The sequence below is a fragment of the Daphnia pulicaria genome, chromosome 3 (genome assembly GCF_021234035.1).
Source record: "Daphnia pulicaria isolate SC F1-1A chromosome 3, SC_F0-13Bv2, whole genome shotgun sequence".
NCBI lineage: Eukaryota > Metazoa > Arthropoda > Branchiopoda > Diplostraca > Daphniidae > Daphnia > Daphnia pulicaria.
This window is the reverse complement of record NC_060915.1, coordinates 7,055,328-7,070,237: the sequence shown is the minus strand read 5'-3', so window position 1 is coordinate 7,070,237 and position 14,910 is coordinate 7,055,328. Positions and strand designations below refer to the sequence as shown.

Below are 14,910 nucleotides of genomic sequence, written 5' to 3'. Positions count from 1 at the left end.
CAAGTACTCTGGATGATTTCCATCAGTTGAAATTGATTACGGGCCTGTCCTTTCTTCCTCTTCCGGGATAACAGGAAGAACAAACAAAACGCCTAGATGATGTCCAACAACCATATACAACAGTTGTTGTTGGATGCGACTCGCCGAGACAGTGCAGCTACTTATTCTGATTGGAACTACTACATAGCCGGTCGGTAAAAACAAAAGGAGAAAAAACCAAACAAAAAAAACAAAAAAACTAGCACAACATTTACGCAGTTGAACTCCGGTTCATGGCGATGACCGGCACGGAAATTAAAAAAAAAAATAAATAAAATAAAGCGAATAATAAAAAGAGATGCAATTCGCTGGAAAGCGAATCCGAAAAACAGAATAATAATAAGAAGAAGATTTGACGTTGTCTAGTCGTTTATTTTCACCCGTTCTCTCTCCCCATGTAGATTTTACAAGAGGGAGGAGAAAACGCCCTTGTCCGCTGTTGTTGTAGTAGTGTATGAATATTTAATGCAGAATGTAGGCTGAGAGAGACTGTTGCTATGCAAACGCATCTGAAATGGCGTGTGTTTGTTTCTCTTCTTCTTGTTTTTTCTTCTTTCCTCTGTCGCTCGCACTCTTCTTGTTTGATATGGAATTAGGAAACATTTAAGGGCAGATATACATAGCGCATATAACACTTTGTCAATCCGAGTAAATCTCGGCTTTTTTTTTTACTGCCGGCACTCTCGGCTTCAATGGAGACATGTAACAACGCAATCCAGAGCTGGGAAAATAATCAGGACAGTCAGGCTGTATAAAGTTTGACGAGTAAATCAAAGCGCTTTTTATACGTTGTATGTGACCCACATTTGCGAGGATTCCCATCCGCGATTGAATCCCGCGGTCGACCGTTTACAAAATGCCACGGCACTCGAGCGATTGGGATTCCGACCCATACGCCACCCAGTTTTCCCAGCGATCATAACAATGACCTACATTTTTGGGTGGAGGGGGCCAAGTCGTTGATGTGAATCGAGTGTTGATTGGATGTGGCGAGGGCGTTGCTGCACCCCCACCGGCGGCGCCAAATCAAAATATCTGGGGCGCGGTCATTTCTTTCCCTTTTTAAAAAAGGGCCCATCATCAAGGCGATGAACGAAAATAGCGAAGTGGGAAGAGGATGGTGAGACAATCGCTCGAGAGACCCAATGTGGAGGGTGTCAATCCTTATCAGATTTTCGCATCCGGTCGTGTGCCACAAAGACTTGCGGACAAAAGTTCTTCGTTAAAGTTTTCTCCGACATTCAAGTGCTGGGCCCTTCTCGTGCTGGGTCTTTTGTCTTTCATCGCGTCAACAGTTGGACACTTATTGGGGGATAGCGAGAGCAGCACGCGGTGGCGCAAGAGATCGAAATTCTTTGTCGACACACAATACAACGTCTCATTGAGATGAGTACGTATACATATCCACCACGACCACCAAACGCCAAAAGGCCCTACGTATCGCATCCAACCACTCCAGCTCCCCCCCTACGTATATATACGTAGCATTGCTATTGTTTACAAAATAATGACAAGACGGCCATTGATGATGGGATGTCGCAGTGGAAATAACCGCGCACGGATCATCTGGTACGGGCCAGTTGCTGAAGGATATCTCCAATAAGAGCCGAGTAGATAATATAAGGCGCCGTCAGTGTTGGAGACGACGTGCTTGGCTTGGCCGCCACAGCATCTCCCTCATGTGTGTTGTGCTGCTGTGCCGTGCGGAAGGGAATAAGGAAGGAGAGTTGTGTGTCAAAAGCCATTGGGCAGAAAACGGCAGATTGGCACGGAAGTTCCGCCATCATAAAGTACGGGCTATATATATAATATAGTATACAGTCGTCTATGGCCGTATATCTGTCTTTTATCGGCGTCTATACTCCTATAGAGAGAGAAATCCATGCAACGCCCGGCATTATTATATTACATTTCCCGGCGGCAGCAGCAGCAGCAGCAGATGACTGGCCTCAGACGGAAGGAGAGAAAAAGAAGAAGAAGAAACGATTTTTTTGTTTTTTTTTTTGTTTCTGCCAGAGAGAAAATATAACAGGGACCGCTGGCTGACTGCTGGCCATGTAATAAGAACGAGAGAAAGAGAAAAAGGCCGATGAAATTCGATCTCCTCATCATTCAGCCGAGAGTGCATCGTCGACACATATTACACGTCAGCACATCTACAGTGTCTAGTCTCGAGTAAATGCCGTTGGAAGAGAAGGAGAGATGGAAGAAAAAGGCAATCATTTGTTAGCATTGGGAATTGATGGAGCACCTGACGAGTCCGGCCAAAACTCTGAAAGGTTTTCGTCCGTTTTCGTGTAGACGCAAGCAAGGTCCAAGGTGTCGTCATCGCATCTTGCGCAATTCATGTCGGATGCAGCAATCTTTTTTCTTTTCTAATATAGTAATAAGAGGGACGGCATAGTGTATAATTCCTTTCGGTATAGTAGTCGGCGCAATAGAGTCGAACTTTGTCATTTCGGTGAGCGACGTGCGCTCATCCCTCTCTATAGAAATAGCACATATGCCGCCGCCCTTATATCCTATATAATTCGGGTAGTGTGGCCCGGCCTTGTTTGCCACTTGAAAAGACGGGCTTATGGACACGTAAGATAGAGACAAGAAAAGAGTATATACAGACAGTATAAGGGATATTATATAAACTGATACGAGAGGGACGAGTGCCACGCAGATATATATACGTATATGTATAGAAAACCAGAATAGAGTTTGAATTTGAATAGGCCGAGTAAAGAGATAGAGAATATGTGTAGACTATATATAACATAGAGAGTAGAGTTTTTTTTCGGGGGGACGGGGAGTGGGAATAAAGTAGCTTATATCATGTTGTCTCTTCTACTTCGTCACCGTGTTTTCACTTTTAGGTTTCCGCAGCCGACCGAAAAAAAAACCCAGAGTTTTTCCAAGTAAAATCTATAGACAGAGCAACCAAGATATTGTAGCAAGACTAGAAGTATAACACATACACCTATAAATACGCTATGTCTAGGCCTATAACGCTACATACATGGACACTTTTGATAAAGGTTAGGACAACTTTGCCTTGATCCAACAGCCCGAGGAATCCGTAAACGCAAATGACGATGATGACGAACATCTAAGAAGAAGAAGCGAAAACTTTGTTCTACTTCTTTTTTGTTTGTTTTTACTTTTAGCCCTACGCGTCTAAATAAGTGAATAGGAGCTAAAAGGACAGTATAGAGTCTGTTGGAGAGCTTGGCAATTGGGCGCCCGGGTGATGACGTTCACTCGGCTGTAAACTCGACGACCCGTCCATCAAAGAGTTTTCGCAAAGATTCCAGCCAGAAACAAAAGAGAGACCGAACTGGCGAGCTTGAATTTTGAAATATTCAAACTTTGTGTAATCCGCCGAGTGTATAAAGAGCAAAACGCGTCCAAACTTGGATGGATAATGACGGCCATCCCTTTTCACTTGTATCTAAAAGAGTCTCCCATGCATTTGCATAGCCGATGGGCCAGCAGCTCTGTCGAACTTCCTCCTCTTTTATATCATCGTAGGTGAAATGTGCCCAACATCACGCAATGTAATATCATTTCTCTCTACTTGATGCCAGTATAGTGTGTGTCGTCCTTTTAAATGGCAACGCGTGTCCGGGTAGTGATGGCGGGGACAGCGACAGTTGACAAATCAGTTGGTTATCCATCACGGTCTTATAACTTAGCTATAGTTGCAATCGGCTCTCCGACCTTTTGCCTTCACATGGTAGAAAGATATCTTACGAGTCTGGCTTTTCACTTTCCTTTTTTGGCGTCCATAAATCAATAAAACGTCACCGCCGCCCGCCGCGCCATTTCCTCCGTCACTGCGCGACATGTTTTTCAGCTGTGCAGCTTTTCCCCATTTTAAATTTATTATTATTGCATCGCAATTTTTTAGAGAAACATTGGTCCGAATTTAAAAGAAAGAAACGAGAAAAATTACACAAGGGGGTTAAGTGGGCAAAGAGAGGTGCAATATAATAGCCGGCGCAGGGCGCGGAAGTGTGCGAGCAGCAAAGCAAATAATGATATGAATATAACGGACGGATATCATTTATTTTGGGGGCTGACAAGAGTGAAGACAAGAGCCGGGACGAGAGTTTCTCTCCTCTGTTATATATTGCCATGAACATGACACACGAAAGGGAAAGCACAGCAGAGGAGACTGATGCCTTTTTCTATTAGAATACGGCAGACGATGGTCAGTTCGTCTTTTCTTTTCTTTGAGATATTCCATCGAGTGGAGCAGCGCAGACTGTCTGATGGTGAGACTTGTAGAGAGCAGCTCCATCATTCTTCCTCAAGGGGCGTCTGTCAATTCACGTGTCACAACTGCTGAACGGCAGTCTGCAGTTGTACATACACTGGATATAAGACGGCCTCTCTAGGCGTGTAGAAAAGACATGTGCGATAGTCGAATATACGGAGAGGATCAACTGAATCAAGGTTCATTGACATTCCCCCCTCTTATACCATCTACGGCTGCAACTGCGCTATTCCATTATACAATCAGGCGACTAGAAAGAGAGATGTCTACATTTAGCCGTCCCGACATTTACATTGCAGCCGACAAACAAGGTCGGCCCATATCCCTATATGCACGGCTCCTTTTTTCACGAGTTATAATGTCATTACGCATTTCATTGCTCATTTTTGTTCCTCAATTCCCAACTGCTCGCGCTTATTCTTCCGTAGTATTTGATATCCGCAGATTGAATCCATTCACCATCTTGCAGCAGCATATGTGCTGGGAGCAAGCTGGGAGGGCATTAGTGATGGCAACATAATCAGTGTTTGCCCGGATGGAGACGACGACACTTGGATAGATATACTACAAGAGCTGCTTTTTTATATTGGCTATATGATGGGGGGAAGCCCACGTATATATATCTATATTGTGTTTCCTTCTATATTATTCCCTGGCCGTGTGAGTCTGCGATGTTATATATACACTTTTTTTCCCCGCTATACACTGTTGTGCTGATATAGTGGCCTAACTGGTTGTCCTTATGCAGTAGTGGTGGTAGTTGCTATAGTATCTTGCCGCACACATCCAGCAAAGCAAAGGCGAAGTGCTGCATTTGCCGAGGGACTCTTGTTACCAACCGAAGACGGGGCCGGTCTCATCTTGGCCGAGTGCCTGATGAATCTTCCTTTTCCCTGTTTCTATATTAAATAGATATTGTCAGCCTTTTTCCCTCTTTTTTCTTTTATCTTTTATCTTTTTCTTTCCTTTTTGCCCTCGTCATCCGTTTAGTTCCTTACTTCTCTTGTGTACGGCATTGCACATGAGACACCCGGGCCAACGGATACGGCGACGTAATTGAATCTACACGGCAGTTGACTATACATCCACTGCCGCTGCAACTATACATACTAGCCTACATGTACAGCCCAAGGTATATAGTGTGTGTACTGCGTCTAGCGCCAAAAGTCTTCTTATTACATAATAATATATAGAGCCGCCTTAGTAGATGATGGGCGACGCGTTTTGCTGAGCTATATACGCATCACCCGTACGTATTAGATGGGCCTGTGTGTGTAGCGCAGAATAATATATGGCATAGCCAACATCGGGTCGGGTTTCGGCCCGGGTTGTTTTTCCGAATCAACGGGTCTCAAGGAATATAACCTCATTCAAATTTTAGGAACTTTATTTTCTAGATAATATTTATAACACGAACATTATTTGCATCTATAGAGCTGTGTCTGTGTGGGTGTGGCTTGTCACTCTGAATCTGATTTATACAGTGGGCGATGTGATACTTGGATTTACGTATTTTTCTTTGATAAGAAACTGTGCTGTGAATGATTTCGAGTGTTGAATTGAAAAGTTGCCACTCGGGGTTGAGCGACGTGGCCCATCCATCATGAGAAACCGCGCAGGCCGTCACCACGACGCCAGTTTTCATTTCAGCGATTCATCATCGCTCGGTTTCGCAATGTCCGCCTCCCCACCGCCAGACCATCAGTCGATCGTCCCTATAATACTGGATGGTAGTTCAGTTGGACAGCAGACGGACAGTTGCTGGCCGTATATAAATGCGTTAGTAGCAGCCCGTCTCTCTCTCTCTCGTCTATGTATATAGTACCTGCACTGGCTTATTGTGCTGCGGCGGCGTACAACTTTTCTTTTCATCATCAAGTTGTCGTTTCCTTTTTGCTCCGACAACTTTTTCCGTCGCCCACACTTCGCCCACCGCCTCCTGCATCAAATGATCGTCTTCGTGAATAAATGCAGACGCACGTCCGCCGCCCGTCATCAACTAATTGATTATTCATTAGCCTCAAACTCTCGATAATTGGCCATTTGTGGAGCTGACGTACGACGTCAATTTGACTACATATAGACGCGCAACGCGAAAGACGAGTCGCCCTACAACCTCGGCAGCTTCTTCTTTCGTGCCGTGGATAAATAATAACCCAGCGCTCCCGTTTATTGTACGCAACGACCGCGCCTAATGATAATAAGTCAAGAAAAAAGTGTCGTCCATCATATCGGATGATAGACTCTGCCAGAGTGTGTATTTATACACAAGAGCCGAAATGGACGGAGAATATATTTTATAGATGTAAGGATCCAATGTCTTAATGTACATCATGCACTCAGCTGTCTAACAGATTGAGACCCTACTGCTGCGTAATATAATTAAAGGAGGACCGGTCAGCAGTCTGCTGTCCTACACTGCTGTCGGGCGATATACGCACGACCAAAGGGAAATGAATCACTTCTTCTTTTATATCTATTTTTTTTTTCCTTCTTCTTTTTCTTCTTCTTCTTCTTCTTCTTCTTCTTCTCTCCTCTGCATTTCCCCCGTTGTTTCAATCCATGTACTGTGTGTAGAAAGGGGTTTGGGGAGGATGAAATAAAAAGAGAAACGGCCCCAGCAGTAGCTCTTTTCCCTTGATATATTTAGACGTCGCATATACTCTCTTTGACTATAAAAGAACTCGAACAAGAAAGGAGTTCGTTGGCTTTCTCTCCTATGCAGTTGAGTCGATTCTAATATGTCCCCAGCATCAACTATACGGCACACACGATGAAATGCAATTGTAGACTTTTTCCCTTTAGATATATATTTGTTGCGCGCTATTGTTTCCCTGTATAGTTTCATTCGTCCCCCCCAAGGAAATGTTACAACTGCTATATCCAATACACGGCAACGTGCACTTCTTGTCAAATTTTATGCCAAAAAAATTGGAGAAGAAAAAGAAAGGAAGGAAAAGAGGAAAAAAAGGATTTTCTTTCTTCTTTGTAGCGCGTGGCGGCATTCAATACTACTCTCGTCAATCGCTTATTCCAGTAGACACGTGTGTATATACATGTACCCGGATGAATACAGAATTAATATGACCTATATAGAGAGAGAGAGGCGAAATAGATACATGTATATGTACCCCCATCTTATGTTATGATGTGTATAATAAGTTGGCCATCGCCAAATAGCCCGCAGACTAAACATGATTCACTCAATAGTCCTATAGCTGCATCCGTCTTATTTCTTGATGTTTGTTGAAGTGCACAGAGGGGATGTTTCTTCTTTTCCTATTGAAAGATTCCCCCATGATGAAGTACAGTACAAACATGTACGTGAATAGCCCACCCCCTATTACGATAGTAGCCGAGAGTTGCCGAATCCTACGAATGCGGCGAAAAGGATCTCCCCTCTCTATTGAATAGACGGGACACACAATATCTATAACGTGCGCTCAATTACTGGCGCATCCTTTTGCTTCGTCTACTCCGCGCTGACAGTCTGTGTACACAACAACAACAACAACAGCCAACTCTCGACTATCTCATCCGGAGCACAACAAACATCAAAAGCGAATACAATCCTCCGACGTGAGTACATAATACCCCCCTGCTGCAAATACAAGGAGGGCAGAGGACCCTTCAATCCACTTCACTCCATGTTGATTCGGTCATAATAATTAAATATACAAACAATTCGGAATAACAAATCTGGATGTGGATTCGCCCGCTACCGCCGAGTCGGGTTTACGTATTATACACCGTCGCATACCGTCAAAAAGGATTCGATTACAAGTTAAGATATAAGATATTTTGTAGGTTGGTCTTCAGACGAAAATTTTGGAGGCGCATCGATCGCATGTATGGGACAAATAATTACATTTACCCTGGCGTAAAAGGCTCATTATCGACTTTTGACGTCGATTTTCTTAGAATTTGTCTTCATTCAGAGGAAACTGACGGGATAGTTAGCTGTATGGGACCGCGGTATACGTGGAACACATTGGGGCGCGCCCCAATGTGTAAAACTATGTCTTTTCATTTTTCGAGAGAGAGAGCGAACAAAGAAAAATCTTTTGTCCTTTTTTTCTGATTTTATTTGATTCGACACAGCCGTGTGACACGTCAGCATACACGTCTCGCAATGTCCCTTTCGAAGACTCTGAATACGTAATAATCTGATGACAAATGGGCCGTGACATTTGGCCACCTTTCCGTCCCCTGACGTCGTCGAAAAGGAAAAAATGAAGATGAACGTGAAACGTCCCTTCAATCGGGACGTGCATTTATAATCCAACTGCTGCAGCTCCAGCACTTGTTGATGTAATAATTCGCCATGAGCAAAAGCTTCCTTCGTGAATTGCTCAGCTAGTACCAACGGATTTGGGTTTTTTTTTATTATTATTTTATTTTAGGAAGATATCCACCAGGACATAATGAACGATTCCAAATGGTGCGTCTATCCAGAGAAAGAAGTTAATCTTCGAAAAAGGAGAGAAAAAAGGGAAAAAGAAAGAAAGTCCCGGGGAAAAAGAGATCGGCCGCCCACACCTTTGCTCCGCTATACTCCCGCTGTGCTCCTTTCAACCCGTCGTCTCGGATCCCCTAAAAGCCGCTGGAACATTTAGAAGCATATTTGTGTTGCCCTGGGATATCTTCTATACTTATGTCGGATTTGGACTCCCACACGGCGCGCCAGACACCGCGTGACACGGCAACGTTTAGAGACGCACTCCGTTTCCTTCACCGACTCGCAGCTATACACAAACTCTAATTAATTTCATGAAAAATGTATCGCTTAGGAAAGAAAAAAGGAAAGCCCCTGCAGCTCCTGGGCCCTTAATTGGGTCTGAAAGCTAAAGTGTGTCAATCTGCCGATTGCCCAATAATACAAATCAAAGTTGCCCCCCTCCCTAGAAAATGTACTGATTTACCCCTAATTTAAAACTTTACTTTTATCTTTGGTTGTGCAATATAATAAGACCAATGGCCTCCAAGATGCCCGGCTGCAACACAACTTTGCAGATGGACTCGCTCCTTCAGCAGAGACTATATACATGCATACAATAGGATTTCTAAGCCAAAGTGTTGACACACCTTAGTGTTGACTTACAGTGCAATTGAATATGATTCGTGAATGCGCTGATTTCCCCGTTAGAGCTCCTAACGATAGTTTCAAAATAGCCGTTATACATAAGCTCTCTCCTTCTCTCTGTCTCTACAGATCTCCCGCGAGATGTGACGTAACTTATTGGGCTCAAATCAGGAGCACTTGGCACTTATTTTAAGCGCCAGCAACTTGCATTTAGAGTGCGCCCCGCACTGTGTCTCCCCCGCAGACACGCATCAGCAGCACAGCAGCAAACTCGTGTGATCAATAGACGGACAGAGTGACAGCAGAGTTTGCCAGTCCAACTGCTTCCTCCTCTTACGATATGCAATCTCAAGAGTTCCAACGCTGTCCAGACGTGTTTGATGCGTCTGGAGGGCAAAGGATCGAAAGGACGGCCCAAAGTCCCGCATTCCAACTTGGTAATAATCAAAGTTTCGAGTAACACCAAAGTACAAAATGATTCAATTGTTTCAATGATCGAACTGGATGGAGGCTTCCTGGCATTGTTGGCCTTGGTCATCTATTCCAACAGTGAGAGTGGCCATTCATTTGGCTATAGTCTAGGTGCACGTCTGTCGGCGTACCGGAAGCTAATAATACACAGAGAGAAGATGTGATGGACTTTCTCGCTCTCGTCGTATAATGGCAATGCAGGGATAATTAGAAACTTGCGATGCGTTTGTTCTTTTGTGTATCTAAATAAGAATGACGTCCATCATCCCCTGTCGTGTGTGTAGCGGCGACGAAAATTCGGGTTTGCTACCGGCGGGTTTCCATCTTGCGTTCATTTTGGCTCAAACCCAAATGGACGACGCTTCCTTCTGCCCCATCAGTCCGTCATTTTTCTGTAAATTCTCCCCTCCTCCTCCATTTTTTTTTATTTGCGGGACTCTGTTTTTTTTTTTGGACGCAGCCGTTGACCCTCGACGTCGAGATGACATGTCAGATTGAATGCTGGCTTGTGTGCGGGACAAAACAAAATAAATATGCTGAATAAAAAGCCATTAAACGAGAGAAACATATTCTTATTGCTCGCCCTGGACATGTAAACCCCCCCGCAACAGCAGAACTGCTGCTGCTGTTGCTGTATGTCAAGAGAATTATTAGGGACAACTATGGATGGACTTTGTCATTTTATTGCAGCTCATATTCTTCGCAACTGGACGCTGCTGGACGGGTCGCGTCGTCCTGGTCCGTCCTCGTCAATTTGGACGTTTCCCCTCTTATCTGATGGGAATACAATAAATATTCGGGACGCGGCGGACTCTGACGAGGTCAACAAACTTTGTCGTCTCCTTCCATTTATTCAACGGGGCTGTGCCTTTCGTTTAAGTCGAGCCGAGTGCGTGAAGTGCCTTTTTTTTCTATTGGTGCGTGCGGCTACGTCAAGTTGCGTCTTTGACGGACTTTGTCACTTTTTCTCTGTTGACTTGGACGGGCGGCAGAGTAGGACGTCATTCGTCTCAAAGTTGTTGGACGACGCCATCATTTATTGAGCAAGTCTGGCAGAATATTGTGCAGGATCATTATGTACGGTATTCTGACGCCAGCTGTCAATATACAATTTATACATACACTGGAAAGACTTTTTCCAGGAAGACATTTCTTCCAAGGGCGTCTTATTGGCGTCGTTGATATTGCAACTGCATGCCAGGTATAGTGCAGGATAGAGCCGTTCTTACGTATGAAATGGACCATTAGGTTAATTAGCTTGTTCATTTGTCCGAAATGTTGAATTGCAATTTCCCTTAAGATTGCGTCAAGCGCGCTAGTCTCCAAATGTGCTCCCAGATGGATCTCCTTGCTGCATTGGACATCCACTAAAAGGCTCTATGTATATATACGCAATAGGTAATTGCCAAGATAAAACGCAGTGTCTATAGCGAAATAGACGAGGAAATTTAATCAAACGATCATTTTACATCCACTCAGTTGATCTCCCTTTCTATCTTATTTGAAAATGAGCACAGGGTCTATAAAGTGGTAGATGACATGTCTATAGTGACCTACATATCGTTTTGAAATCAAGAGATTCAAATGAGATCGACCCCAATAAAGACATCACAGTGCCGATGCAAGGTCTTGGGAATTCTACGCTTGCATTACAGGATCAAATATCCGCCCACCCGTCCGTCCGGGGTGAGAACAAGACGACGGAAATTTCGCTTGCAGATCATCATCATCCGGAGAGATTAATTTGCAATGCTTATTCGAGTGCTGTGCTATAAAGAAAATGTAGGCCAGTCGGCCTCAATCTGTGAAAGATTTTTCTTTCTCTTTTATTCTCTGGCAACATGAAAATATCGGCGGAAGAACGTGGAACGAGCCAAGAATCGGAGACCATTTCGCCGTTGACATTTCGAATGCAAACGAAGGGACTCGGTGCAAAGTCTGGAGGGAGAGTCGATTAGGTGGGAATCGGAGGCGAATAGTCAAGTAGTAGGAGACGTGACACACACATACCTGTAAAGAAACATCCAACGGAGCCCGGCTGGCCCTCCCTCCACCCAAAAAAGAGAAAGTAAAAGGAGGAAAAAAGGAGGAGCAAGTGCTGGCGTCAACGGAATCCCCTGGAGGTTGGCACCAGCCGCATCGAAGCGACGACGACGAACCGGTCGGGAATCTTTGATGACGACGGCGACGCTTTCCGATGGTGTGAATGCAGATGGAGCGATATACAGTAGAAGAGCGTCGTATTTCGTACAGAGATGAAATCCCCCAATTCCCAATAATAAAAAAAAGGGGGGAAGCGCCGGAATCAAAATGCGCCGGGTTGAAATGAAAGTTGCGCTGATGGCGTCTAAAAATATTTAAAAAAAGAAAATAGAACATCAGCGGGGCCCATATACATTATTAGTAAATGTCATCAAATCAAATCGACAGTCGACACTCTAAAATACATTATGCGAATAAATAATCGATACACTGGTCACGTTCTACCCGAAAATGCCAACGATGCAAAAGTTGCGAAAAGTGGGGGAAATATCGCAGGGCGTCGGTTAATATTTGATGGCTTCCCTCCAGTGATTTATTCCCTTCGTACATTTTTCTACATGTCCCCATTATATTGGGAAGAAGAAGAGAAAAGGAAATAGAAAAACGTGGGTGTCTGGCTCGGCTGTCGATTGTTTTCACAGAGACTTGTTTGTTATCTATCAGCGTCCCTTTTTCCTCCATTTTTTCCCTTTTACTTTTTTTGGCTCTCCAGTGATTGGCCGAACGTTGGCCAACTGAATATACGCCGAGTCGGCCCGATTTTCTCCACTTGATTTGCCCGTTTGTGTCCACGCGCGTTCCTTCCCCCTTGCTGCCGTTGTTGCTGTTCTCTGTGTCCACATTTCCTTGGCCTGCAGATCAAATAGTGACGGAGACGGAGGAGGATCGGTCGCCCGATAGACAACGTTGCTCCTGGCTCCGCCGTCGATGGATGATTAGCGTCAGTCACTGGGCCTTCTCTCTCTTTCTCTCTCTCTCTATCAATGTATAGGATATATCTGTGCAGCTCTGGCTGGACTATCGATTGGCAAGGCGGCGAGTGCAGTTTGGCAATGGGCTCCAGCAGCGACAAATCACAACAACAACCCAGAAACAAACAACAGCACAAAAAAAAAATAATAAATCCGCCGTGCAAAGAGAATGGCGCAGACCAGACAGAGAGAGAGAGAGATATCCAGAAATGACGCATCTATTCCTGCCCAGTCTCGAATACATATCGTCATATATCTATCTCCTTTACGCGCCAAGGGCACCTCTCCTTGTAATACCGACCCTGGTACAAATAATGTTACGGCCATCTATGGGAGGCTGCCGTTGTTGTTGTCGGTTGAATAAGAATCATCGAAATAGAGAAAAATATAAGGCAGCGACAACACAGAGACGTGCATTTACTTTTGGCTGGATCCACTCAGGGCAAAAAAAGGAGGGAACAAGAAATCCCTTTTGTGCCGCTGCTGGACAACGACGACGACGACGACATACGTAAAAAGGGGCTCCGACCAAGAAGACAGAAGGAGCCGGCGAGCGACTCTGCTCCTCCTGCTCCTGCTCCTGCTATTGTGCCTCATGATATTGAACGAAAACCTGGCAGCTGAAACCTCAGCAGCAGCAAAACATCATTTTTCTATCTAGCTGCAGGTTCTGTTTTTTTTTTCTTTTTTTCTTTACTCTTTGGACCTTGTGGGCTCCTATTGCTCCTGCTGCTGGTTGCCGGGCTCTTTTGATGCCCCTCAATGGATGGATGGATGGATGGATGTTGTGTTCTTTCACTGCTCTCAACGACATGTACACGGCCGACCGCATTTCTACATCACGCGGCCTCACGTGTCGGAAACATTTCACGTCTCATCCAGTTGTGTGGGTTGGGTCTCGTGAATTGCTGGGCGGTTTTTTTCCGAAAAACAACGACGCGCTTTTTCCGACTGTCGATGTGCCATTTTCTTGCACTCGGCCTATTTGCAGCTTTGGATTGCCGACTTTACGTTTTCACGTTCTTTCGGCTGTTGTGTTTGAGGAGCGGCGGCGGCGGAGGTGGTGAGGGAGGGAGGGAGGCCAATTGCCAAGGTCGAAACCGAAGGGCGTTACCGCCAAACGTAATCACATATCCGACATCCATCGATTTCGCCGTCTTATTGATTCAAGCCAATCAAAGAATTCTATCAGAACTACTCCAAGTGCGCCTATAATAATATCACGGGCGGGAATCAAATAATAATAATAATTAAAAAAAAAAAACCCAACGAACGAACCTACCGTCCGGATTGATGGGCAAGTGGCGCGGCCGAATTATGTACACCCGGGAGCGGATGATGATCCTTAGCGAGCGAAGCAAGGTAGGTGAACTGCCGCCGTGAGGAGCCGTCTAATAGACGAGTGTAGTAAACCACAAAGCAGCACTTGACCATTCACGCAAGGCGGCGCGATAAAATAACGAGCCGGCCAACAACCCGACGACGGCACAAGATAATAGAGAGAGAACGACGCCTCGAGTGTTTGAGAGAGACGAATGGAAGGGAAGGCCGGCAGTCCTGCGAACCGCCGCACGGCCAAATGAAAATAAAAAAACTGTTAATCCTTGCCACTGACGAGCCGCGATTGAAATACAACAACACGGGCGACGGGCGACGGGCAAAACGAAGACAACAAGGTCGAACGACGAGAGAGTGAACGAAGCGAGAGACGGGCGAGAGAGACGATTCAGCGACGACTAGTCGGCGCAGCGCATTCGAACTGGCTCCTTATGAAAATCCTGGGCAGCACTACCACGCCGATGTTATAGACGTGAGAAGGGGAGAAGAGACTCAAGCCGGGCAGACGCACAAGAGGACGAGCGCAAGCTGCGTCGGTCATGCGCACAGGCGGACCGCCCGGCCGGGTGGTGGTGGTGGCGGCGGCGGCGGCCCGATGAGGTACGGGCGGGAGCAGCCCAACAACATCATCACGAGGATTGTATAGACCTGTCCGTTTGGCCGTTTCTCTATTCACGTGAAAGACTGCCGCAAAATGT

General features: G+C 45.3%; 1 protein-coding gene across 2 annotated transcripts in view; it reads right to left on the bottom strand.

Annotated features, from left to right (window-relative positions):
- Positions 1 to 14,674, bottom strand: part of LOC124328881 — a 28,657-nt gene extending 13,983 nt beyond the window's left edge. For both annotated transcript variants that reach the window (XM_046787714.1, XM_046787715.1), the window contains exon 1: positions 14,157 to 14,674. In XM_046787714.1, the coding sequence (XP_046643670.1) occupies positions 14,157 to 14,308 (152 nt within the window). In that variant the 5' untranslated portion in view covers positions 14,309 to 14,674. The remainder of the gene's footprint in view (positions 1 to 14,156) is intronic.
- Positions 14,675 to 14,910: the final 236 nt, after the last annotated feature.